Consider the following 27,529-nt stretch of genomic DNA (forward strand, 5'->3'; position numbering starts at 1 on the left):
TTTGAGAATTGGGGGTATTTATTTCCACAGAAATCATGCTTTAAGAATGCGATTTCAGTTTTTGTTTGTGAATTGTGTCTGTGTGCTGAGGCGTATGTTCGATTTGAAGCTGCTATGCCCTCCTTTTAAAAGGGCAAAATTGCGTTTTTCAGAGATTGAGTCCTCCTCTATGAGAAATCTGAAAAGGTGAAATGCTTAATAACTGAGTCTTACTACCTGATTGTGGAATGGGCTCTGATGAAAACTGCAGGTAGGAGATTACACTTGAGACTGTGGGCAAGGTACTTCAGTCAGATTTGCTGAAACTCCCTGGATTGCACCTTTTTGTTTTAAAAACCCAATAAACTGTTGAAGCAGAAACACGTTGTTGAAGCTACTGATTTTATTTAATGAATGTAAATTATTGGCTCTAGGTGGTTGTTTTAATTGAACAAGCTTAATGCTGGGAATATTTGCAATGAGAGATGGTAGGATAATGATAGTGTCGCTGGCCTAGTAATCCAGAGGCTCGGGCTAATGCTGTGGCAAAACAGAGTGCAGAAAAGATTTACTAGGATGCTACCATAACTGGAAGGTTTGTGCTCTAAGGAGAGGCTGGGAGTTTTCCCTGGAATGTAAGAAACTGAGTGATGATCTTATAGAAATATATAAGATCATGAAAGGCATAAATTAGGTAGATAATGGACAGCTTTTCTCGATGGTAGGGGAGTCTAAAACTAGAGGTGAGAGGGGAGAAATACAAAAGCATACAGAGGGGAAATTTTTTCACAGAGAATGCTGAATTTCTGGAATGGACTGCCAAAGGTAGTGGTGGATGAGAGTACAATTTTGTCATTTAAGAAACATTTAGACAGATCTGTGGATGGGATAGGTATGGAGAGATATGGACCAAATGTAGGCAAATAGGATTAGTTTTAAATTGTGAAAACCGGGCGGCATGAGCAAGTTGGGTGGAAAGACATGTTTTCATGCTGTAGACCTTTATGCCTCTAAATCCCACAGTGGCATTTTAAATTTAATAAAGAAATCTGGATATAAATTTAGTCTCAGTCTTAGTTTTGTTACCACAAGTCTTTGATTGTTGTAAAAGAAAATCCAGGTGGTTCAGTGACGTCTTTCGCTTAAGGAAATCTGCAAGCCTTATTCAGTCTAGAGTCATAGTAATGTGTTTTACTCTCAACTGTGTTACGGAATAGTTTAACAAGCCACTCCATTTTTAGACAACCAGGGAATGGCAATGAATGCAGGTCTTGCCAGAGCCACCCAAGTCCCATGAAAGAATAAACAAAAGGTGTCATACTCATATCAAAAGTATCGTGCATTGTTTTTTATTCCCCAAGAACTGGGTTATTTTCCATTTCCATTTGTTAATTAATGTGTTTTAAAAAGTATCAATTCTGAGAGTAAAAATCCTTTCTAAAAGGGAAGAAATTTGGGAATGAGTTGAATTAAATAGTACATTTACATCTGAAGTTACCTTGAAACTATTGGTGCGGACAAATTTTAGGTGTTCCCTTTTATTTACCTATGATCAATTTCTTTGTGGATGTGTTTATTTTATTACTGTAGGAATTATTTGATTTTTCATAAGCCAGCAACAAGCATTTTTTTTGTGTGTTCACAAATGACTCTGTTTTGTTATTTCTTACACACTTACTTTGGAGGTAAATGAAGCAATGATGTCTCATTCACTGCACTCAACCACTGTATCGTGAGCATATCAAATTAGATGCAGTCATTTGACCTAATGTTTCTTGGCTGAGTCAGTGATTTGGCTAGAAGGAAGATCTTGAAAAAGCAGCAATTTCTTCGTAGCCTCTTTTATAGTTCAACTGCCAGGTGGATTTCTCGGGTGAACTTCAAGGTGGAACAGTTTAGAGGATTAGATTAGATTAGATTCCTTACAGTGTGGAAACACAGGCTGTTCGGCCCAACCAGTCCATACCAACCCTCCGAAGAGTAACCCACCCAGAACCATTTCCCTCCTAACACTAACACTAGTGGACAATTTAGCATGACCAATTCACCTGACCTGCACATCTTTGGACTGTGGGACGAAACCGGAGCACCCGGAGGAAACCCACGCAGATATGGGGACAATGTGCAAACTCCGCACGGACAGTCACCCGAGACTGAAGAGTGTCTTTTTTCATCTTGTACGATATTGTAGTTAGATACTTTGAACTTACTGCAATGGTCTTCTGTCTTTTGCTTCCAGTTCTCACAGACTGATGGAATTATCCTAATTCCTGGTATTCTTTTTAGCAGGAATAAGCTGACTAAGATGATTTCTCCCACTTTCGGCTTCAGTCAGCTGCACGCCCTCTGTTATTTGCTGAGTGCTGAGTTTGCTTTTTTGTTGAAGGGCCTTGTCTGCCTTGAGTTTGACTCATAGTGAGTCGCATCCAGATGCATGCCTTAACTGTGCTCTGTTGAAATGAAACAATTTCTTCATCCACAAATGAAGTGACCCTTGAAAACTGTCTTGATTTCCAGCATTTGAACATGTGTTTCTAACTTGAAATCTTCAAAGTTTTATTACACCATGATGCTGGCACTCGGCATGACGCTATGATTATTTTGCTGTACAAGCCCAGAAGTGAGTTCTTGTCAGCTTGATATTTCAGTGTGTGATCGATGTTAACGACATCTATTCATTGTTTGTTTGTGATGGTAGTTGTTTGACTTATTAGAGGGGATTTTCTTTTGTTGAGGTAATGTGTTGGAGCTGATTGGGGTACACCTTGTATTTCAGTATATCTACACCCTGGCGCCTCAATGACTGGTGCCAAGTTGGATCTGTTAAGACTCAGGATAATGCAGATTTCAGTGTTTCAAAACATGTCCTTTATTCTTGTTATCGCACTGGGATTGGGGTAGTTCGAGACTTCATCCCTTTCTAGGGAGAAACAGAATTCTCCCACAAGGCAAGTCCCTGGGTCTGAGCCTACATTCCTGCCCATCTGTTGTAATCCTGGTGTATGTGTGGCAAGGTTGCACAGAAAACAGTGTGGAAAGATCAACCCCATATTGTTTTTAATCACTGTTTATTTTAAATATTTATAGCTGACTTTACCTGTCCATCTCCCAAACTCTTTTTAAATATGCACGAATAAAGGTTACTGTAGCTGACAATGGTTCTAATCAGTAATTGTATTGTTGATTCACCATTCACTCCCCTTTTCCTGTAAGGGGCTACCTGGCCTCTGTATTTAACCTGGCTATGCAATTTGGTTAGGTTTGGCAATTCAGTGGATTTATTGATCCTTCAGCTGTCCACTCCGTGGTGCAGAATATTTGCTTGTAACCAGGGCAAGTGACTCAAATGTGACAAACTTCATCTGGGGTGGCACGGTGGCTCAATGATTAGCACTGCTGCCTCACAGTGCCGGAGACCTGGGTTCGATTCCAGCCTCGGGTGACTATCTGTGTGGAGTTTGCCCATTCTTCCTGTGTCTGTGTGGGTTTCCTCCGGGTGCTCTGGTTTCCTCCAACATTCCAAAAAGTGTGCAGGTTAGGAGAATTGGCCATACTAAATTGCCCATAGTGCTAGGTGCATTAATCAGGGGTAAATGTAGTGAAATGAGTCTCAGTGGGTTACTTTTCAGAGGGTCGGTGTGGACTTGTTGGGTCAAAGGGCCTGTTTCCACACTGTAGGAAATCTCATCTAATCTACTGCCACACTTGTTATGTATAACACAAGTTGTTACCCGAATATGAGAATTTCCATAAAGGAAATCTGAAGGCGCTGGGAGTAAGTGACTGACAGTAAGTTTCTACCCTGCATACAACGTTGAATCTATTGCCGCATTAAGATTTTAGTGTAGATAATCTTATTTTAATTTTTATTTGATATAAACAAAATAGAATATTTTAATGATTACTAGTGTATGTTTTCATTTATATTAATACAATTTGGCAATTCCAAAACAATTCTAGGGCAAAATTGTTGCAGAAAAATCTCAGACGAAACTGAGGAGAGTTTTTTATTTGCTCAGTTAAATTATTTGGAAGCATATGCTAATTTCTAGCTGTCAGTACCAGACAGTGACAAATTCTGTCACTGTTTTAAATAAATGCAAATACAATTATGTATTACAATAAATATTTTTGATTTTTCTTTTGTTGTTTCAGACTATTACTCCATTAGGCTTCCGAGTGGGAATGAAACTAGAAGCTGTTGATAGAAAGAATCCAGAATTTATTTGTGTGGCAACGGTATCCGATATGGTAGATAATCGTTTTTTGGTGCATTTTGACAACTGGGATGAAAGCTATGATTATTGGTGAGCAAATCAGCCTTTGCAAATATGTTTGTATCTGCTTGATGTGAAAATCCATTTGAAAGTGTTTTAACCACAAGAGGGTGCTAATATGCCAGTTAATGCATGTATGTGCAATTGTGATTGGTTTAGTGAGATCATGTGAAAAGTGGAGACAAAGGAAGGTATTTGCATAACTACAGATAATTTATTCAAAATTGGTAAAAAGAAACGTCAGTCGCACCATTTGTCTTGTGAATTGTCTTGTTTACCTTTAACTCACAGATCGTTCCATTTGTTGATCATTCCCAAAACTACTTCCTAAAACTTATTTGTTCAGCACCTCCAGCTAAGCCAGCACTGGTGGACCATTATTGATTGTCTTGGAGAAAGTTCTGACATCATTCATGATCCAGTCCTTATTAATTATGTTTCACAAAACATACTTTTTTTAACAAAATTGCAAATATCAAAACATTTTTTACTTTCCTTTATCTTCAGTTTCTTTACAAATCTGCTTTAACCCCTTAAAGGAAAGTTATCACCTAATTTCCAGTTACAAATGCAGGAAATGTTCTAGGTGTAAAACCTGAAACTGCTGCAAATACTTGACAGATCAGGAAATATCCATGAAGATAAACACTTAATGAGCTGAATTTTCCCATTTTCACTTAAAATATTTTGTCAAGACAAGTCATTGTGCCTGGTCCACTGTGGTTCGGAGTGAATTTTCTCACACAATCTTCCACTCTTCTCTTCTTTAATTATGCTACCAGGTTCTTGGACATGTTGCTCAGGAAATCTTTGTGGCCACCTTATAACCGAACAGAATCATTGATACTTTCACACACCACTGCAGGGCACTGTGCATTTTGTCTATTGACTTACAATGAACACACTGCCATTCAAGGCCAGGAGACATATAATGGGCAGCTCATATCTCCACTCCCTCAGTGCGGTGGTTTGTTAAAGTTGCAAGCTGCACTGCCTCTCTCAAATTCAACATTATCCTACAGATGTTTTCACATTTCAGGGCAATTTTTCAGTCCATGCATATTCTAAAAATATTTGAAAGGCTAATGAAAAGGAGATTCCTCAGGAACCTATCAATCTTCTGACTACCATGAGAGACCTTCCTACACAATATTTGGTCGTGATAGATGCATTGAGAGCTACCTAACCTTATCCCATATGATGCTAGTGCATTGTGTAGTTGTTTTCTCTAATTATTAGGAGGGCATGTAATCTGTAGGTACTTTAAAGTAGAATCATTCAGATATAAAATTATCAGATGAATAATTAGACATTTATTCAGTAACAAAAAAGCTCTCTAGCAAATGTCACGGTTTTGTAACCATGAGATGAGGCAATGTTAATCTACGCCAGTATTGTCTTTCAGACAGTGAGGTCTGAGCACCCAGTGTCTCATCACTCTCCCCTGTATTTTCACCCTGCTGCTTCTCTCTTTGGAGGCCCCTGTTCTTTCAAGGTGTGCTGACTAAGTTGCAATGGCTACCTCTTTCTGCATTGCCTTCTGATTTGAGCAAAGTCATAAGGACTCCAGCATAGCATTCTCCATGGGAGCAGGTGATCTGTGGGAATGTCAAAATGATAACACAATGTAATTGAAGGCAGTTCTGAGTGCTTACATCCAAAACAATTAAAACCCATATTAGGTCCTCTCACAGTGTAGGTGCCTTTCCAAGGAGCTTCCATAAGAAGCTCTTGCAGCTTTTGTCATTGTTTTTGGTTTTAATTCATTCATGGGATGAGGGCATTGCTATGCCAAAGTCCAACACATTGCTGTGGGTCTAAACTTACATGTAGGTCAGACCAGATAAGGATGGAGTTCCCTTCCCTAAAGGATATTAGTGAACCAGATTTTTTTTTGACAATCAACAATAGATTCATAATTCCAGATTTTTATTGAATACAAATTCTACCATCTGCTATATTTGCATGTAGTGTCAGCCATTTTGTGTATTTATTGTGCAGTTGAGTTTCGATCTGACATGTAGGCACCATCTGCAGTGTGCACACATTTCTTCCTGTCTTACATGTATCTTTTTAGTCTTGACCCCTGATCTTTCAGACCTCTCCCCTTCATGTCTTGGCCCTTTTATCGATGTTTTCTAATCAACCTATTCAGAGATGTTATTGCACATTATCACTGTACCATTACCTCTACAGAGATGAGGATTATGCCCAGATGAATTTTAAGAAAGCATTTGACGAAGTAATACTTAAATGACTATTGAATAAAATTTAGGAATGGAATAAAATTTAGATAGAGAAAATCTTTGATTGTAAAATGCTGGATAAATGAAGACTTTATGCTCTGGAGAATGAAGGCATGTGAATAACAGCAAAGAAAAGCTCAGTTCTGTTTAGCTCATTGGAAATTCCAGCATAAGAGATGCTATTAAATTCCAAAGTCTTTTAAGCATATATTGGCTATTAAGTACAAAACGAATGTGGAAAAAGTGCTGCAAGTTAAGACAGGATCTACATTTTCGAAGGTTTGCCAATTTTCTTCCAGCTGTAATCTTTATCTGTGATGAAAGGGACAACTTAATAAGAGGTAGCCTGGTTAAGGTAGTGGCCTCCCTGACCAGCAACTTTTCTTGTTTCTAGCCAAGAGAAACAGTAAAATGAGGACTTTCTGAACATCAAATATGTGACCAAGTTTGAGGGTTTGTTTATCTTTAAAACCATTTCTCTCTTCAAGAAAGCCAATGTGTTCTGCATTGAGAAGGTTTCTGGGTGGCCTTGACACACCTCTTATGAAAGTGAAAACTTCCACAGCATATTCTGGCCTTCCTCCCTCTTTCAGGTGCTCACATTGCTTTCCTGAGATGAAAGTGCCTTCTTGTTTAGGGTCACTACTGGAAGGGATACTCTCCAGTTCACCGAAGGACACATTGGGCCTATTATGTCAAGTGTGCATGACTGGAAGACCATATCATGGAAGTTTAATTAAGTTACAAAACTGACAAATATCTAAAGACTTCAGTTGTGAGCCCTGGAACAAAATCCATGATACAATGTTTGTTGCAGTTCTGACAAAGTGGCCTGGAATTTCCTCAGCTATTTGCTCAGTGTAACTTTAATGCAAATATGACATGTATGGAAACTGTGTTTCTGCCTCTTCTAGTGGTGGAGGGTTAGCTGTGGTTCAGTATTTACATTTATATTGTTATACATGTTTTAACTTCACTGCGGTGCTATGATTTGTTTTCTAGGTGTGATGCCACTAGTCCTTACATTCACCCTGTGGGATGGTGTCTGCAGCAGGGAAAAACCCTCACAACACCACCAGGTGATTGCTGTCTTGATACCGATTGTTATGTGTGTTATGTATGATGGATTGAACAAAGCTGCCCTCCTGACATGAAGCTACGTATGCCAGCATCACTCCTGGTGATCAGCAGCAGCTGCCACCTGAATTTTAATAAGCCAAAAATCTGACAGGATTTTTGTTCATTTGTATGAGCAGGTTTGGAATATGCAATCACAACAGCAAAACTGTGCCAGAGCAGAAATCCATCAAATCTTGTTCCAAATCAGGAAAAAAATAGACTGCGCTGTCACTGAAGTAAAAAAAAAACAAGGAAACACTGCCTCATTACTCAATACTAATATTTATCGAAATGCAGATTGTGCACTAAGCAAGGTGTATTAAGAAAATGTTGATAAATGACAATTCTGGGCAAGACTAGATATGGTGGCTTAGTGGTTAGCACTGCTGCCCCACAGCACCAGGGTCCCAGGTTCATTTCCAGCCTCGGATGATAGTCTGTGTGGAGTTTGCACATCCTCCCCATGTCTGCATGGGTTTCCTCCGGGTGCTACGGTTTCCTCCCACACTCCAAAGATGTGCAGGTCAGGTGAATTGGCCATGCTAAATTGCCCATAGTGATAGGTGCATTAGTCAGAGGGAAATGGGTCTGGGTGGGTTACTCTTCGGAGGGTCAGTTTCGACTTGTTGGGACGTAGGGCCTGTTTCCACACTGTAGGGAATCCAGTCATAACTAATCATCTTCTTCCACATGTTCTACTCTAATGACACTATTGTTGAAGTATTTTAATTGATGTCAGCAAGATATTCATTCACCGGTACATAAGAAGCACTTGTTAGTACATTTGCAACCCAGCTAGAAAATACGTTCATTTTGGGAAAATTGCAGAGCATCTGAAAAATAAAGTTAACAAGCTCAGATGTAATACAGGAAGAACCAGCCATTTGGATACAGAACTGGCGTGAAGGTAGGAAACCAGTTGTGGAGGGTTCCGTTTCAGACTGGAGGCCTGTGACCAGTGGTGTGCCACAAGGATTGGTGCTGCATCCACTGATTTTTTTGTCATTTATATAAATGATTTGGATGTGAACATTGGAGGTACTGTTAGTAAGTTTGCAGATGATACCAAAATTGGAGATGTAGTGGACAGTGAAGAATGTTACCTCCGAGTACAATGGGATCTTGACCAGATGGGCTAAGGAGTGGCAGATGGAGTTTAATGTAGATAAACGCGAGGTGCTACATTTTGGAAAGGCAAATTGGGCAGGGGGAGTGTTGCTGAATGAAGAGACCTTGGAGCGCAGGTTCATAGTTTCTTGTAAGTGGAGTCCCAGGTCGACAGAATAATAAAGAAGGCTTTTGGTACGCTTGCATTTATTGGTCAGTGCATTGAGTATGGGGGCTGGGAGTTATGTTGCGTCTGTACAGAACATTGATTCGGCCACTTTTGAAATACAGAGGAACCTCGATTATCCAAATATTGGAATATTCGAAGGAGATCTCAAGGTCCCGACAGAAACACTACGTCAAAGACCTGATTGGGTCTTTTGTTTACGGGTACAATGGTTAAAAACAAACTTGGGTCACTGAAATGCTGCCGAGAACAGTCCTGGCACTGTCTCCAAATGACTGCCCTCTCTCTTTTCTCCCACACTTTCTCTGGAGTTCTACACAGGGGTGAACCCTAAACCTCCCCTTCCCCAGATAATCTCTCCAACGTTGTCCTGTGCAGGGCAAAGGTAGAACCTGTCAAAAAGTTGCAGTAAAAGGGTGCGTGTGAGTGTCTGTGTGTGTCGCGCACACTACTTGGAAACTCCCCTTACTGTTGGTGTACAGTCTGGCTGCCCTTAGGTGAGGAGGGGGAACAGGGGCGGGGCGTGGATGGGGGGTTGGACGGTGAGTGGTAGTGGACAGTGGGATGGTGTTGGACAGGGCTGGGGGCAGGGGTGGATGGGGTTGGGTGCGGGGTAGGAGTACACTGGGTTGGGGAGGTGGGGGGGGAGGAGACTGATTTAGACAGGGTTGTGGAGTGGGGTGTGAGCAGGCTGAGTTGGGGTGGGTGGGCAGGATGGGAGCAGTGGGGCAGGGACGCAGGTGGATGGGGGGGTTGGGGAGCGGAGTGGGAGCAGTTGGGGTTGGCAGGGGCAGGGGATGAATGGGGTTTGGTGTGGGGTAGGAGGAGACAGGTTTGGACAGTGTTGTGGAGCGGGTTGGAAGCAGATGGAGTTGGGGGCGGGAGGGTGGACAGGGTTGGGGACAGGATGGGGTTGGGGAGTGGGGTGGAAGCAGATGGAGTTGGGGTGGGCGGGGGCAGGGGAGGGGTGGGGTAGGTGCAGATGGGGTTTGGAGGCGGGGTGGGGGTAGACTGACGGGGTTTTGGGGTTAGATGGACAGGGTTTTGGGGGAGTGCGTGTGGGAGTGGGCAGGTTGGCGCAGATGGTAGATGTAGTTGGGGGCGGGTGGGGTTTGGGGGACAGGATGGGAGCGGGTGGGGCGGGGTAAGGACGGATGGGGTTGGGGGAGGGTGGGTGCTCACCTGCGGTTTGCTGCTACCCGGTCTCCTGAACGGGGAGCAGACTTCACAGAAAACTCCGAGCCCCAGAGGAAATCTGTTAATCAATTATCCAAACGAAATAGTGCCTGCCAACTTGTTTGGATAATTGAGATTCCTCTGTGCTGAGTGCAGTTGTAGGAAGGATGTTGTGAATCTTGAAAGGATTCAGAAATGATTTACAGGATGTTGCCAGGGTTGGAGGGTTTGAGCTAGAGGGAGAGGCTGAATAGGCTGGGGCTGTTTTCCCTGGAGCATCAGAGGCTGAGGAGTAACCTTATGGAAGCTTATAAAATCATGAGGGGTATGGGTAGGATAAAAAGCCAAGGTCTTTTCCACAGGGTAGGGGAGCCCATTACTAAAGGGCATAGGTTTAAGCTGTGAGGGAAAAGATTGACAAGGTACCTAAGGGGTAGCCTTTTTATAGAGTGGTGCGTGTATGGAATGAGCTGCCAGACGAAATGGTAGAGGCTGGTACAATTGCAACATTTAAAAGGAATCTGAACAGGTACGCGAATAAGAAGGATTAGAGGGATATAGGCCAAATGCTAGTAAATGTGACTGTGGGTGGCACGGTGGCACAGTGGTTAGCACTGCTGCCTCACAGCGCGAGAGACCCGGGTTCAATTCCCGCCTCAGGCGACTGACTGTGTGGAGTTTGCACGTCTTCCTCCGGGTGCTCCGGTTTCCTCTCACAGTCCAAACATGTGCGGGTCAGGTGAATTGGCCATGCTAAATTGCCCGTAGTGTTAGGTAAGGGGTATATGTAGGGGTATGGGTGGGTTGCGCTTCAGCGGGTCGGTGTAGACTTGTTGGGCTGAAGGGCCTGTTTCCATACTGTAAGTAATCTAATCTAATCTAAAAAAAAATTATTTTAGGATATCAGGTCCGCATAGATGAAGGGTCTGTTTCCATGCTGTACACTTCTACGATTCTATGCCCTACCATATATTTTGATTACTGCAAGTCCAACTGCACTGACCAACCTCTGTCACTAGGTGGAGCCGGGCCAGTGTAACTATCCTGTAGAACACAGATGCTGTATTTCAGTTCACTTTGGTTTTACAGTTACTTCATTATCTTTTCAAGAATTTAGCTGTTTGTTACTGGTAGCACTATATTTCAACTTGGCAGTTACTGTGTAATGTTTTACTCTGCTAAGGAAGACCACACAGAACCAAAATAAAAAAGCACAAAAACTGTGGATGTGGAAGATCTGAAACAAAAACAGAAACTTGTTGGAGAAACTCAGCAAATGTGGAGAGAAGACAGAGTTAACGTTTTCCTTTTCACCAGACCCAAAATATTGAAGCTATTTTCTTTCGATAGTTGCTACCAGACCTGCTGAGTTTCTTCAGCAATTTCTGTTTCCTATCAAACCTGACTTCTGTTTTAAGAGACATTCCTGTAGGAATCAGTGATTCACTACAAGTCTTTTAACTTGAATTCAAAATTTTCACCAACACAACCCCAAGTTCAAGTAAGGACAACTTGTAGTTAACTCTGAAAAGAACTGACTTATCAAACGATCAGCATCTGATAAATGCTTATGAAATGTTGATGTCTACGTGCAATTGAATTATTACAAGTAGGAATAATTGAAATATTGGCTATAATAGCAAATTGACTGGGGGCAAATATTCATAAGTAAAGAGACGGCGGGAAAATGGGAAGCCCTTAGAAATGAGATAATGAGAGTCCAGAGACAGTGTATTCCAGTTAGGGTGAAATGAGAGGCTGGTAGGTGTAGGGAATGTTGGATGACTCAAGAAGTTGAGCCTTTGGTTAAGAAAAAGATGGAAGCACATCTCTGGTTTAGACAAGAAAGATCGAGTGAATCCTTAGAGTATAAAGATAGTAGGTGTATACTTAAGAGAGAAATCAGGAGGGCAAAAAGGGGCCATGAGATAAGGAGAATCCAAAGGGTTTTTTACAAATACATTAAGGATAAAAGGATAGCTAGAGAGAGGATAGGGTCTCTCGAAGATCAGCAGGACATCTTTTGTGTGGAGTTGCAGCAGATGAGAGAGATACTAAATGAGTATCTTGCATCGGTGTTTACTGTAGAAAAGGGCATGGAGGATATAGAATGTAGGGAAATACATGGTGAAATCTCGAAAAATGTCCATATTACAGAGGAGGAAGTGCTGGATGTCTTGAAATGGGTAAAGGTGGATAAATCCCCAGGACTTGATCAGGTGTACCCTAGAACTCTGTGGGAAGCTAGAGAAGTGATTGCTGAGCCCCTTGCTGAGATTTTTGTATCATTGATGGTCACAGGTGAGGTACCGGAAGACTGGAGTTTGGCTAACGTGATGCTACTGTTTAAGAAGGGTGGTAAGCACAAGCCCGGGATCTATAGCCCAGTGATCTTGACTTTGGTGGTGGGCAAGTTGTTGGAAAGAATCCTGAGGGACAGGATGTACATGTATTTGAAAAGGCAAGGACTGATTAGGGATAGTCAGCATGGCTTTATGCGTGAGAAATCATGTCTCACAGACTTGATTGAGTTTTTTGAAGAAGTAACAAAGAGGATTGATGAGGGTAGACCTTTAGATGTGATCTATATGGAGTTCAGTAAGGCATTCAACATGGTTCCCTATGGGAGACTGGTTAGCAAGGTTAGATCTCATGAAATACAGGGAGAACTAGCTAGTTGGATACAGAACTGGCTCAAAGGCAGAAGACAGAAGGTAGTGATGAAGGGTTGATTTTCAGACTGGAAGCCTATGACCTGTCGAGTGCCGGAAGGATAGGTGCTGGGTCCACTACATTTCATCATTTATATAAATGATTTGGATATGAACATAGGAAGTATAGTTAGTAAGTTTACAGATGACACCAAAATTGGAGGTATGGTGAACAGCGAGGAAGGTTACCTCCGGTTGCAACAGAATCTTGATCAGATGGGCTAATGGACTGAGGAATGGCAGGTGGAGTTTAATTTAGATAAATGTGCGGTACTGCATTTTGGGAAAGCAAATCTTAGCAGGATTCATACACTTAATGGTAAGGTCCTCAGGAGTGTTGCTGAACAAAGAGACCTTGGAGTGCAGGTTCATAGCTCCTTGAAAGGGGAATCACAGGTAGATAGGATAGGATAGTGAAGAAGGATTTGGTATGCTTTCCTTTATTGGTCAGTGTATTGAGTACAAGAGCTGGGATGTCATGTTGCGGCTGTACATGGCATTGGTTAGGTCACCTTTGGAATATTGAGTGCAATTCTGGTCTTCCTATTGAAGGATGTTGTGAAACTTGAAAGGGTTCAGAAAAGATTTACAAGGATGATGCCAAGGTTGGAGGATTTGAGATATAGAGAGAGGTTGAATAGGCTGGGGCTGTTTTCACTAGAGCATGGCAGCTGAGGGGTGACCTTGTAGAAGTTTATAAAATCATGAGGGGCATGGATAGGGTAAAGAGACAAAGTCTTTTCCCTGGGGTGGCGGAGTACAGAACTAGAGGGCATAGATTTAGGGTGAGAGGGGAAAGATATAAGAGACCTATGGGGCACCTTTTTCATGCAGCAGGTGGTACGTGTATGGAATGAGCTGTCAGAGGAAGTGGTGGAGGCTGGTACAATTGCAACATTTAAAAGGCATCTGGATGGGTATATGAATAGGAAGGGTTTGGAGGGATATGGACCGGATCCTGGCAATTGGGACTAAATTGAGTTGGGATATCTGGTTGGCATGGATGGGTTAGGCTGAAGGGTCTGTTTCCATGCTGTACATTTCTATGACTCTATTTATGTTTGGCCATCTTATCGATTTGGACCATATAAAATGTTGCAAATTTGGTTTTAGTACCTTATTTTCACCCATTCTTTAATCAAAATTTTGTAGATCAGCTTTAACATTCAAAATGTTTTTAGATATGTAAGTAGATACCAGGTGAATAAGAAAGTCTTGGCTTATTTTAAGGCAAATAGAAAAGCTGCAGTGGGGTGGCAGGGAGAGGAGTATAACGTGTTATGAGGGTTAATTGTAGAGCTAGAATGTTTAAAGATGAATTTATTTCATTTGATGTAGATTATCATGATCCTAAATGGTTTACATGGGAGAAGTACTTGGAAGAAACAAATTCTCTGCCTGCTCCTGCAAGAGCATTTAAATCAGTAAGTAATTACAGAATAAATGAATGATGCTGTTCATACAAGTTTTATTACATCAAATAAAAGAATTAATTGACCACATTGTCATATTATAAAAGGAAATCACTTTTGATTTTGATTTGCATAGAGCAGAAGTAAACATCAATCTTACAGTTCGCAAGGGGTTGGGGAAAATATATTAATTTGGATAAAAGATTGGCTGATGAATCAAAAAAAGAGATTTGTGATAAATGAGTCTTTTTCCTGTTGGCAAGATGTAACTAGTGGGGTGCCTTAGAGTTCAGTCCTAAGGCCCCAACCATTTACAATTTATAAGAATGATTAGGATGAAGGGATGGAAAGTACGATAGCCAAATTTGCTGGTCACCTCAAAGTTGATTGGAAAGTAAGTTAAATAAAGAAAATGTACATATGGATAAATGAGATGAATTTTTCAAAATTTGGCAGATAGAATTTCGCATGGAGAAGTGTGAGGTTATCCATTTTTATTTGAAGAATGAAAGGCAACGTTATTATTGAAATAGAGAGAAACTACAGAGTGCTTTGGTGTAGAGGGAGCTGGGTGTCGTCCTGCATGAGTAATAGAACTGATATTTAGTACCGCAGGAAATAAGGGATGGTAAACAGTGTTTTGGCATTTATTGCTTAAGGACTAGAATATGAAAGTAGGGATGCATTGCTGCAACTGTACAAGACATTGGTGAGACCACACCTGGAGTATTGCTTACAGTTTTGAGCCTCTTGAGGAAGGATGTGTGCATCAGAAGCAGGTCAGAGGAGATACGCTAGATTAATTCAAAAGACGTGGGGTTTACCTTAAGGCAGATCGAGCAATTTAGGCCTATATTCTCTGGAATTGAGAAGAGCGAGAGAAGGTCTAATTGAGTTGTATGAGATGTTAAAGGGAACTGTCAAAGTAGGCATAGAACAATCTTTTTTCCCATTTCATAGGTCAGTGCAGCATCGAGGGCCGAAGGGCTTATGCTGTGCTGTAATGTTCTATGTTCTAATTTAGAATAAGACATAATTGTTTTAGGAAAAGGGCAAGCATCTTTAAAACAGAGCTGAGATGCAATGACCTCTCAAAAAATCGTGAATCTGTGAAATTCATTAACCCAGAATGCGGTGGATTCTGAGACACTGAATAAATTTGTGGAGATAGATAGATAGATATAGATTTTTAATTAGTAATGGGCTGAAGGGTCCTGGACAGCAGGCAAGAAAATGGAATTAAGGCTGAGGTGTGATTAGACATGATTGTCAAGTTAGGTCTATAGTCTTACCAGACCATAGGGTTGCTCTCTCATTTAGAGAGAGACAACTGGTGATGATTTTACATGAGTGCCACCACACCTCAGGCCAGAGGAGAGATTGAGAAGTAGAATCCTCAATGGTAACGTCAGCCAGTACAGGAATAGAATCCATGCTATCAGCATCACACTGCTTCGCAAACTAACCATCTAGCCAACTGAGCTAAACTCAGTTGGCATGAATGGCAAAGCAGGCTTGAGAGGCTGAATTACCATCCTGCTCTAAGTTCTTATAATGGTAAATCTACTTACCTAATGTCCAAGCATACTCTGACTATATCCTGCTCAATTCATGCTGTATCTAAACTAAAAATTAAGAATTGGTCTCAGTACAATGTTTTGTTCTGCAGTAAAAATTGGTAATTTTGAATGCATGTGCTAAGTTCCAATTTTAATATTTTATGTCTGTTTGATATCTACAGTTAAAAATTAAAATTTCAGGGTATGCTGTTTTTACCTACCCATCAAGTCTGGTGGAGGCTGCCTGTGAAAAGTAATTTCTGAAACAGTGATCTGTATTGTAATGCCCTGTATTGTTTCAGCGCCCCACACATGGATTTTTACCAAACATGAAACTTGAGGCTGTTGATAAGCGGAATCCAATGCTGATCAGAGTAGCAACAATTGTAGATACGGATGATCACAGAGTAAAGGTAGGTTATTGCATATGGAATTTGGGTTGCTAATTAATTGTAATTACTAATTGATATGTTTTGTGTTCGAGGCAGAACGCATGGGAAATTGGATGAGAGTTGGGACAAACTCAGTCAACATATGCAACTCATTAAACCTGTTCTCTCTTGAAAGATTAAAACCATCATGTTCATGAATGCACCAATGTATAATTTATTAAAAACAATATATTGAGTACATTTTGTATCCAAGATCTTGTTCGTTCTCATTTTTGTCAGACTTCCATGTCAGTATTATTCACTATAAATTTTTGTCAGTGTTTACAGCGAAATCCTGTTCACAGGCTCCTACTCTGAAATTATAGGCTCTAACCACCAGGTGGTGATGTGTTATCTTCGTTCCACCAGTTGTTCAAAATGTTTTCTGAATATTGATTATTTTTCTCTTTTCTAAGTAGAATTTCTTTTGTCCAATTAAGTGAATTGTTCCACATAATTAACATTGTACAGCGAGTTGCCTTTCTTGAGTTTTCGTTGGTCCAGATCTTCAGACCTGTTGGATACCCAATAGAAGACCCAAAGTGTGTATGTGGACCCCTCAAAAGCTCTGACACACTGACCTCAATGAGAATTGCCCAGCAAGTTTGAACTTCTGACAGGCAATTTTCCTGTTTTTGAGGAACCTCTTTAAACCAGAGTTGGAACCTTTTAGATTGCTCCGACCTATCTAGTTTTAGCAAATGTTGGACAGAAAACTCCTCATCAAGTTGCAGACTGTCTATAAATCTGATTCCAAAATCCCTCTCACTACAAGCCCTGATAATCCTCTTGCTCACACCCCCTTCCCCACTGCCCCCTGATGACACCAAAAAATCACTACTACCTTCGAATGCCAATTTTCGCACTCGCCATCCCAACCTGGATATCCTTGATCTGGTTACTCTTATAACCATGTTCATTTATCCATTTTCTGTCATCCGCTCACTCTTCGCTGACCTTTACAATGAACATCATAAACTTGCTTTATCACAGTCGGTTCGACTTTTTAAAAAAAAGGGACGTGTTCAGCTTTCTCTACCCTCCCCTCTTGCCCCATAGCCCCAGTGCAGCAATGGAACTCTTTGACTGAAAAGCACCCACCATATTTCTGAAGAAGCCAGGTTCAGAGACCCAGCCAGAAATCTGGAGCAGGTCACAATGGATGTAATGAAGAGCAGAGTGACAATTTGAGAATGATTTCAGCTCCCCCAAAAATCTGGGCATGGTTCCTTCAATGTCTCAGAAACAAACAGATTGATTTGCAAGGATCTTGCCAGGATTGGCGGGTTTGAGTTGCAGAGGGAGGCTGAATAGACTGGGGCTATTTTCCTGGGGCTGAGGGGTGATATCTTTTTAAAAAAACGTTTTTATAGAGGTTTATCAAATCATGAGAGGCATGGATAAGGTAAATAGGCAAGGTCTTTTCCTTGGGGTGGAGAAGTCCAAAACCAGAGGGCATAAGTTTAGGGTAAAAGGAGAAACATATAAAAGGGACCCAAGGGGCAACTGCTTCACACTGAGGGTGATTTGTGTATGGAATGAGTTGCCAGAGGAAGTGTTGGAGGCTGGTACGATTACAATATTTAAAAGACAATTGGATCTGTATATATATAGGAAGAATTTAGAAGGTCAGGGGCCAAATGCTGGCAAATGGGACTAGATTAATTTAGGATTTCTGGTTGGCTTGGACAAGTTGGACTGAAAGGCCTGTTTCTGTGCTGTGTGTCTCTGGGACTCCGTCAGTAAAACTGTGAGCACTCAGTCCCTTGCTTTGATAATGATTTGAACTATGGACAACAGTCATGTATTAATAATGTTATAATGATAACATTGGGAGGATATGTCAATAAACAGCTGTCAAAGTGCTTGAATAGATTATTCGTCAACTCTTGGTTACAGACAGTTTTCTTTTCAACTTTTTACAGCGGTGCATTTAAATAGCTTCCCAGTTCTAATTGTGTGCAGTTTTGGTCGCCATATTATAGGAAGGACGTGGAGGCATTGGAACGAATGCAGAGGAGGTTTACCAGGATGTTGCCTGGCATGGTAGGAAGATCGTATGAGGAAAGGCTGAGGCACTTGGGGCTGTTCTCGTTGGAGAAAAGAAGGTTTAGGGAAGATTTGATAGAGGTGTACAAGATGATTAGGGGTTTAGATAGGGTTGACAGTGAGAACCTTTTTCCGCTAATGGAGTCAGCTGTTACTAGGGGACACAGCTTTAAATTAAGGGGTGGTAGGTATAGGACAGATGTTAGGGGTAGATTCTTTACTCAGCGGGTTGTGAGTTCATGGAATGCCCTGCCAGTAGCAGTGGTGGACTCTCCCTGTTTATGGTTATTTAGGCGGGCATTTGATAAGCATATGGAGGTTATTGGGCTAGTGTAGGTTAGGTAGGCTTTGGTTGGCGCAACATCGAGGGCCGAAGGGCCTGTACTGCGCTGTATTTTTCTATGTTCTATGTATGTTGATGTGTTGAAAGCCGTTCTGAGAAGGTTTATTAGACTAACATCCAGAATTAGCAGATTTCCGTATGACGAAAGACTAAACAGGCTAGGCCTATATCCTCTGGGGTTTAGAAGAGTCAGGTGATTGAGATTGAAACGCATAAGGTATTGACGTGACTTGATGTTAAGTGTGTTTCCACTTGTCAAAGAATCTCAAACTTAGGGGTCAAAGTTTAAAAATAAGTGATCGCTCACTTCAGATAGATGAAGGAAAAAAATCTCAATGGGTTGTGAGCGTTTAGAATTTCCTTCTTCAAAAGACAGTGGATGCCGAATCTTGAAATGTTTTGAAAGGCAGTCATAAAAATAAGTTTTTGATTACCATGGGAGTGAAAAATTATGGGGACTATACAGGAAAGTAGAATGGAGATTAAAGTCAGATCAGCCACAAGGCAGACCAGGCTCAAAGGGCTGAGTGGTCTCTTCTTGCTCCTTGTTTATGTTCAGTGATAAAATCAGTTGCTCTAATATCTTAGTGCTTTTAAGTTTGACTGTACTTTCTCATTGTTTATCTAGATACATTTTGACGGCTGGAACTATGATTATGATTACTGGATTGATGCTGATAGCCCTGATATCCATCCTGCAGGCTGGTGTGCTAAAACTGGACACCCTCTTCAACCACCTATCAGTAAGTTCCATCAATGAAATTTATCTCCTTGTAAGGATAATATTTTTCTTATTAAAATAAAGTAGTGAGAGCTCAACAAAACAAAATACCACAACTTTCCTGTTGCACACGGCCATTTGTTAAGCCACACAGCTCTGGCCTCATAAGCAAGCCTCCAGCGTTCTTTAAATCCAATCATACCCTCAGTGATCTTTGAAACATTCCCTCCTCTCTCCTTCCTGCTCCGACCTCAGAAACAGCTCAAAGCCTCCAAACTGTATTGACAGCTGGGATCCATTCATATGGTGATGAGGCTGAGATCTCCCAGGGTTTATATGTGCTGTCACCTGCAGACATCAGTTATTATTTGGATATCTCCAACACATTTATTTGAGACTATTAAAGTTGCGCTCTTGTGGTGCAGTAGTAGTGTCCCTACACCTGAGATCAGGCACCTGTGTTCATGTCCCACTTGCCGCAGAGGTGTGTAATAATGTGTCCGAACAGGTTAATTAGAAAATTTGTTAAAGTTGGCAGAGCATCTGCATCCCTTTTGCCAGTGATTGTTTCCAGTACATTCCCCAGCACCTTTCCTGCATCCAGAATAACATTACACCTTTGTGTTTGATATGTAAGATAAATCTGGAAGTCTGGTTGTGATGGTTGGCTGTAATATAAATTTAGGGCTTGATCACATCACTTGTATTGCTGCTAGGTAATGGCCATGCAAACAGCGACGAGCAAAATTTATTTAGTTCGTGTTGTATTTGAATACATTTGTCACCTTTTGAGTATATTCAATATATCATTATCACTATGCATGTTCCATTTTTGTTGTTTTGAAATTTGATTGTGCTTTGACCTTTGACAGTGAGGACATCTTGCAATTAAATTTGCAAATCTCCTGGACTGTCTTGGAAATATTCATGGGCTACTACCTGAGTATCACTGGCCAGGAGATTGAAAAATAATTATAATGTTTGAACTGACATTTTAATTTGGATAATGATATTTTCTAAAACACATTAAATTGTGTTATATGTAGAAAATAGAAGGATAATTTCAGCAGTCTTTGATTCAGATTTAACAATATTAAGATAGTAAATCTTGAGAGTTCATTATTTCTTGAACCTTGCCATCATTCAAAGTGATCACAGACTGTGATCACTTTGAATAATGATTTTTCTTTCTTTTGAAGTAGTTTTGAATTCACTGTATATCCATCTTAAAATTAAAATATCTAACATGGATCATAGTTTTCAAAGAAAGTAATAACGAAATAAGGGATAGACAATATCAGTACCACAATGAATCTGGATGGAGAATAGATCTGAATTCATCCAAAGCTTGCTTATAAAAGTATTTTGATTTCTGTATGGCCCATTGTTTATTTAACGCAATTAGATAGTTAATTGTAAAGGTAGTATATATGTATGTGTTGAGAAAGAGGATACACAAGCAAGCTGTCAGGTAGATCTATTATATAAAGGGGAAGAAAATGCAGAGGTCTGGCCAATATTGACCAATAATTGAACATGAAGAATCAATCAATCAATAATCATGCTGCACAATGACTTAGTGGTTAGCACTGCTGCTTCACAGAGCCAGGGACCTGGGTTCAATTCCACCCTCTGGTGACTGTGCAAACTCCTCACAGACATTCTTCCCATGCCTGTGTGGGTTTTCTCCAGGTGCTCCAATTTCTTCTCTCAGTTCAAAGATGTATAGGTTATGTGGAATGGCCATGCTAAATTGCCCATAGTGTCAAACGATATGTAGGCTAAGTGGATTAGCCATGGGAAATACAATGATAGGGGAGAGGGTCGGGTCTTGGTGGGATGAAGTTTAGAGGGGTCGGTGTGGACTTGAAGGGCCGAATAGCTTGCTTCCACACCGCAGAGATTCCATGATTCTGTGAACCATGAGGAATCCATCTCACGGTTTAGTTTGTCTTTGACAAATCTCATTTGAGTACCTGAATTACTGAACACTGTACTGGAGCTTTGTGGAACATCATATTGCAAGTGTGGTTCAATTGTGCTGAAGGGGATAAGTCAAGTCCCAGACTTGAAAAAATGACCATATGTTACAATGCACATAATTGGAAATGAGAGCAAACCTTCATATTCCAGAGCTCAGATATATGAAGAATCATGTAAGTTATGTTGATAACATGGCTAAACAAATGCTGCAAGTCCTTCCAATATACCTATGGCAGTCAGTAAATACAGGAGGTCTTCAGATTGTCCAGTGCTTGCTATGTGCTGGTTGCAGTGTTACACCCTTCCCACATTAGAAGATTTTATAAATTGGTTCTTGCCATGGACTGTCCACCAAGGAATGCAGTTTTGGGTGAAGAGTTTCCGCAGTGTAAATGATAACTTTGCTTTCTTCTGAAAGATGTTGCCAAACCTACTGAGTTTCTTCAGCAATTTCTGATTTTTTTTTGCTTCAGATCTGTAGCATCTGAAATTCTTTGTTTTATGTTAAGGATTGCTAGCTCAGCTGAAGCTCTGAAACTGTAACTGATGAGCTGTATATTAATCTGGCAGTCACAGAAGGCTGCATGAAGTTGTTGGTGTTCAATTCCAGATGACTCTGCTTAAGAGTGCCTAGTCAATATCTGTTAGGACAATCAGTGGGAAGTTTAACAGTATTATCGTTATAATGGGAATGCTTTGAGCTGGAAGACTTCAGAGTCATCTGGAATTTTAACTTTTTTGTTAAACATCTGCATGAACCATATGAATATTTCACTAATGTCACAAATGGATTTTAAAGCAAAACAGCTTTGATGTATACTATTTATATTTATGAATGTTTTAGAACTAAGTTTAGCAGCCATCTTTGGGTTGTTTGATCATATGACTGGATTTAACAGGAAGCTTTCAAAAGCTTCTCTGGAGTTAGTCAGCCAGACAGTCGATACCCCACCTACCTTCTGTTGGAACTAGAATGCTCATATTGTATTGTAAATTGCTTCAGAGTCCGTTCATTCTCAACAAATTGTCAACCTAATAGGATAGGGATAACATGTAATTCTATAAGATGATGTGTTGATGATATTCCACTTAACCTCTGTCAGTTTTCTATTTTCAAAACAAGCTTTTGTCTCAGTGGTAACTGTCCCTGCACCAGCATGACCACCCCAGGAAGCTTCGTCACATGACTCCCAGTGTTGAACTCATCTGTCTTTTGACTGTATAGTTTTGAAATAGTGATCATTTAAGGGGTCAATGCTGCTGTGTACAACATCTACTGACAGAACTGATGTTTTGGACATAAGCCCTTCGTCAGGAAGGGTTATAAATTTAAAACAGGATTTATTTTATACACTTGTAGGTGTTGTTGTGGGAGTGGGGGACGTGACAAAGTGGGGGGGGGGGGGGAGGGAAATGGCGGATAATACCCTTCATCAGGCTTATGTCCGAAATGTCGATTCTCCTGCTCCTCGGATGCTGCCTGACCTGCGCTACTTTTCCAGCACCACACTCTTGTCTCTGGTCTGCAGCATCTGCAGTCCTCACTTTCTCCTAACAACTCCTGATAATCTTAAAACCACTGATTCCCAGCTATAACTGAAAACTCTGACTTGTAACGAGTGGGCAAAACCTGTACTTGTGCTCTCTACAAGTAATAAACCTGCATTTGTCAAATCAGAAATTATATTTCAGCATTCTGCATCAGAAGATATTTGAAGAAATCTTAAGGAGAAGAAGCTGTCTCTGACTCCTGAATTGCTAATTAGCCAGTTAACCACTCCACACAAAAATTCCATCTTTGGAGTTTTGCATTCCATCTTAAAACTAAGGACACAGAAAAACTGGCATCCTTCTTATTTTGTACAAAGCTATTGCTACTTGAATAATCTTGTTATCCTTTTTGATATCCCCTTGTATGCTTATAAGTGTACCTGTTTTGTGAATTGTCTCCCTTTCTCTGCCATTCCCCCCCCCCCTTGCCTGTTCTCCCCTCCCCCCACTCTCACAACAATACCTGCAAGTGTGTGAAATAAATCCTGTTTTAAATTTATAACCGTTTAGTCATCACCCTGCACAGTTTACGAAAGGGGAAAAACTGAATCACAATCTCCTAACTATTCATGAGAATACGGGGAGAGATTTGTCATAAAACTTACAATCTGTCCAAAGCAATAAGGTGTAGTTCTGACTTGGTAACTGGAGCAACAATATTAGTGCAAGTGTTTTTGTTTATCATTGGTTGTTGCTCATTTGGGAAAAATGAAGACACTGACTAAAGGGCCGATGACGTGTCGGCAAACAAATTACTTCTTTAAGTCATTCTTTAGCAGATAACAACATTCATTAGCAAAACCAAACTAATAATATTATATTAAAGTTATAGTTTATTCAGCTTGAAACACAAAATCTTGCTCCAGGCTATCTACAAAGCAGGCACATTCAATAATTAGCATGCTTTACTGAAGCTTCTCTTACTTAATTTAGCAGTTTAACCTAACACATTTTCTAGCACAAGCTGGTATCAATGTAGGATTATAGTTTTCCACTCGTCTTCATTTTTACATGTCTTTGGTATTTATTTGGTCATGAAATTAAAATGAATGAGACACCGCATTAGACCATTCAGCTTCTGTAATTTTTTTGAAAGCGGTTGAACCTATCGGCATAGACTTTAATCTTTTCTGTTGCTTGATCAGCTATTTTCCTGACTTGTACATGGAAAGAACCTTTCTGTTTGGTGACGGATCAAATCAAATCCGTTATCTTTTTCCTGTGACTTTTCCAAAGAACCGGGGGTATTTCTAAAATCCAAAGGGTATATGGTGGAGATGAATGAAACTCTTGATTATCCTCCAGTGTCACGATGACTAAACAATTGATTCAGCTGAGCAAGTGGTCCATACAAAACAGGAAGGTCTCCACTCTATCTTGCAGCATCATACAGTGGTTGAGCTTTATGTGGCATAATGCCTCTGATTTACAGAAAGGAAGATTCATGCTCGATTTTGTTTTAACAATTGATATTGGGTGTTTCTGTTAGGAGAGAAATAGAGTTATAAAACGTAGAATATTTGCCATCGCATAAGAATGGGTCCTATTTTTGCTTTCGATTTAGAGATTACATTCAAAGAAGGAGAAAAAGCTGATTATACTTTTCATTACTTGGTCAGAATCTAATCTCTGATAGCTGCTTGTAATGCGCTGATAAAAATGTTGATTGACAGATTGTAGATTTAACAGCTGGGTTTTTGTTTGTTGCAAACAGGCCCATTAGACTTGGTGGAAGCTTCTGAACAGGGAGGATGTCCCACTCCAGGATGTAAAGGAATTGGACATATAAAAGGAGGGAAACATTCGGGTCATCACAGGTAAAAGAATAAACTACTAGTTTAAGAGAAAAGAAAGAAATAAATTGTGCTTAAATTAATGATTTGCCTCAATATAATCATTTTCACTATGATGTGCCAGATAGTTTGAGCACAAAATCTAGGTTGACATTTTATTGCAACATTTGCGCAGCAATGTACAGTCAAAGTAGCCATCTTTCAGGTAAGATATTAAAGCTGTGTATATTGATAATGTACATTTACACTATATACTGCTTAAATTCACTTTCCCCCCCACCCCTCTGATTTTCCCTTGCTGCTGAACTCTATTTCAGCAGTGTTTCTGTTCTGTGCATGTGCAATTCTTTTGTGTGTAAGATGCCAAGGAGATTCTGGAGTTGTGCACATGTGCAGTTACAAGCAACATTGGGTGCCAGCAGAAATTACGCTTGTAAAAAAATTTCCATACTTCAGTTTTGAGGGTATGCAGGGGATTTATCCTGGTGTCCTGGCCTATATTTATTCTGTGACCTACAGCAGATTATCTGATCGTCACATTTGCTGCATGCAAACACAATGTTATCTTTCCTACATGACAACTGTGGTATACTTCATGATGTACTTAATTAGCCAATCTTTCAGGTTATGAAAAGCACTAAAGTGCTAATATTCTGTCTACAATCTGTACCTTGGTGATATTATCAAATGCAAGTTGTTATGTAAATGGAACACTTTTATATTTTGTGTAGTTTCTTTTTAAAATAGTATGATGACATAGAAATTTTGTCATGCAGTTGAAACTGTCTATAGCGACCTTGAACATCATAACACTAATTTAATCGAAAATGCAGAGTAATTTGATCAGCTTTAATGGTAATATGGACTGTTTGCAAGCCAGTGAGGCATTAGTGATAACTGGCATGCAATTTGCCATATTTTAGGAGTTTTTAAAGGAGTGTTCTAAGGAAAATTCTTTTCTAGCATTCAGTCTGTTGTCATTGTTATGCTTTTAAAATAAGGCATTTATAGTATGTTCTTAGTTTCTTTATCGAGGAAAGCTTTTGACTTCAGTGTTCCTTTATCATCAGATTTATAGGATAGAAAGTGAGGATTGCAGATGCTGGAAATCAGAGTTGAGAGTGTGGTGCTGGAAAAGCACAGCAGGTCAAGTAGCATCCAAGGAGCGAGAAAAACAACGTTTCAGGCATAAACCCTTCATTAGGAATGAAGGGCTTATGCCCGAAACGTCTATTCTCCTGCTCCTTGAATGCTGCCTGACCTTCTGTGCTTTTCCAATATCACACTTCCAATTCATCAGATTTATATACAATGTTTGGACTATTTAGTGATGAATAAAAGCAAGGATTCTAGTATTTGGAGTGTCACTGATTTAGAGGAAGTTGATCTTCCGCCTCTGAACACGTCAACCCCAGGGCATCAATGTGGACTTCAACAGTTTCCTCATTTCCCCTTCCCCCACCTCATCCCAATTCCAAACTTCCAGCTCAGCACTGTCCCCACAACTTGTCCGACCTGTCTATCTTCTTTTCCACCTATCCACTCCACCCTCCCCTCTAACCTATCACCTTCATCCCCTCCCCCACTCACCTGTTGTACTCTATGCTACTTTCTCCCCACCCCCACCCTCCTCTCACTTATCTCTCCACCCTTCAGGCTCTCTGCCTGTATTCCTGATGAAGGACTTTTGCCTGAAACGTCGATTTTACTGCTCCTCAGATGCTGCCTGAACTGTGCTTTTCTAGCACCACTCTAATCTAGAAAGTTGATCTTGCCAAGAATAGTTGTATGTATGTATTTATTTAATTATTCTTTCATGCATTATGAGAGTCACTGGCAAGGCCAATATTGTTGCCCATCCCTAACTGACCTTGAGCTTAGTGCCTTGTGAGACTGTTTCAGAAGAGTTGTCAACATCTGTATTACTGTGGGTGTGGAGTCACATGTTAGTCATACCAAGTAAGAATGGCAGATTTTCCTCCTAAAGGATATTACTTACCCAGATGTGTTTTACAAATCCAATGGCAGTTTCATAGTCATAATTATTGAAATTAACTTTATCTCATGGTAGTATATGAGAATGCTAGTCCTGGCCTCTGGATTATTACTCCAGAGATATTGTGACTTTTTCCTCCATGGCAACATTAAGTCGTTATAATTCTATGCAAGATTTCACCTTCAAGTTTTGACAATTTGTATTGTGTCATCGTGACCTACAAGAAAATTCCGCATTTGTGTATTAAAGCACCATCATAAAGCACAGATTGCCAATTTACATCTGAGAGGAGTTAATAACTTGCATTTTGTGTTCTGGAACCTTGACTTTGGATAATTCCACAATTATTTGGCAGAAATTCTGCAATGGATGCTTTTCCATTCTTTACATTATTTCCAAAGGATTCAAAATGAAAATATATGATCAGTGCTCAAAGTGATTAGGTACTCATGGCATCCATAGTGTTCATTATTGTGTTTCCCTTTCCAAGTCAGACACATCTCTCTCAACACTGAATGAGGTGCATTTAATGTCTCAGTTACTCTGGTAAATGATGGGTCGCCCTGACTGGAGTGATAGGTTAAAGTTGAGTATGTTGTTTTGATTTAGAAAGTGGAGAAAAAAAGATCAGTTTTTGACAATGAAAGGGTAGAATATCATTACATGAAAGTCCCCTGTTATTCTGAAATAACTCTTTGTTTTCTGCTGAATATAATGAAATGTAATGACTGGCCAGATTGCGCTAGCTTTATTTCTCCTGTCATGTATTCAGCTATTAAGGGTACATTGTGGTGGCTTACAAAAGAGGCGTAAACATCTTTTGTATGATGATAATTTTCTTACTGAATGTTGGTCTTTACTGAATCGTGCAGTGCCAGTGAGTTATGAA

General features: G+C 40.3%; 1 protein-coding gene across 4 annotated transcripts in view; it reads left to right on the top strand.

Moving 5' to 3' along the window:
- l3mbtl3 (L3MBTL histone methyl-lysine binding protein 3) overlaps positions 1 to 27,529 on the top strand; it is a 166,651-nt gene that overhangs the window by 71,443 nt on the left and 67,679 nt on the right. For all 4 annotated transcript variants that reach the window (XM_060821224.1, XM_060821223.1, XM_060821222.1 and 1 more), the window contains exons 11-16: positions 4,135 to 4,286; positions 7,505 to 7,581; positions 14,141 to 14,226; positions 16,076 to 16,186; positions 19,225 to 19,339; positions 24,566 to 24,668. In XM_060821224.1, coding sequence (XP_060677207.1) covers positions 4,135 to 4,286; positions 7,505 to 7,581; positions 14,141 to 14,226; positions 16,076 to 16,186; positions 19,225 to 19,339; positions 24,566 to 24,668 — 644 coding nt within the window. The remainder of the gene's footprint in view (positions 1 to 4,134; positions 4,287 to 7,504; positions 7,582 to 14,140; positions 14,227 to 16,075; positions 16,187 to 19,224; positions 19,340 to 24,565; positions 24,669 to 27,529) is intronic.

The sequence above is a fragment of the Hemiscyllium ocellatum genome, chromosome 3, assembly GCF_020745735.1.
Source record: "Hemiscyllium ocellatum isolate sHemOce1 chromosome 3, sHemOce1.pat.X.cur, whole genome shotgun sequence".
Taxonomy (NCBI): Eukaryota; Metazoa; Chordata; class Chondrichthyes; order Orectolobiformes; family Hemiscylliidae; genus Hemiscyllium; species Hemiscyllium ocellatum.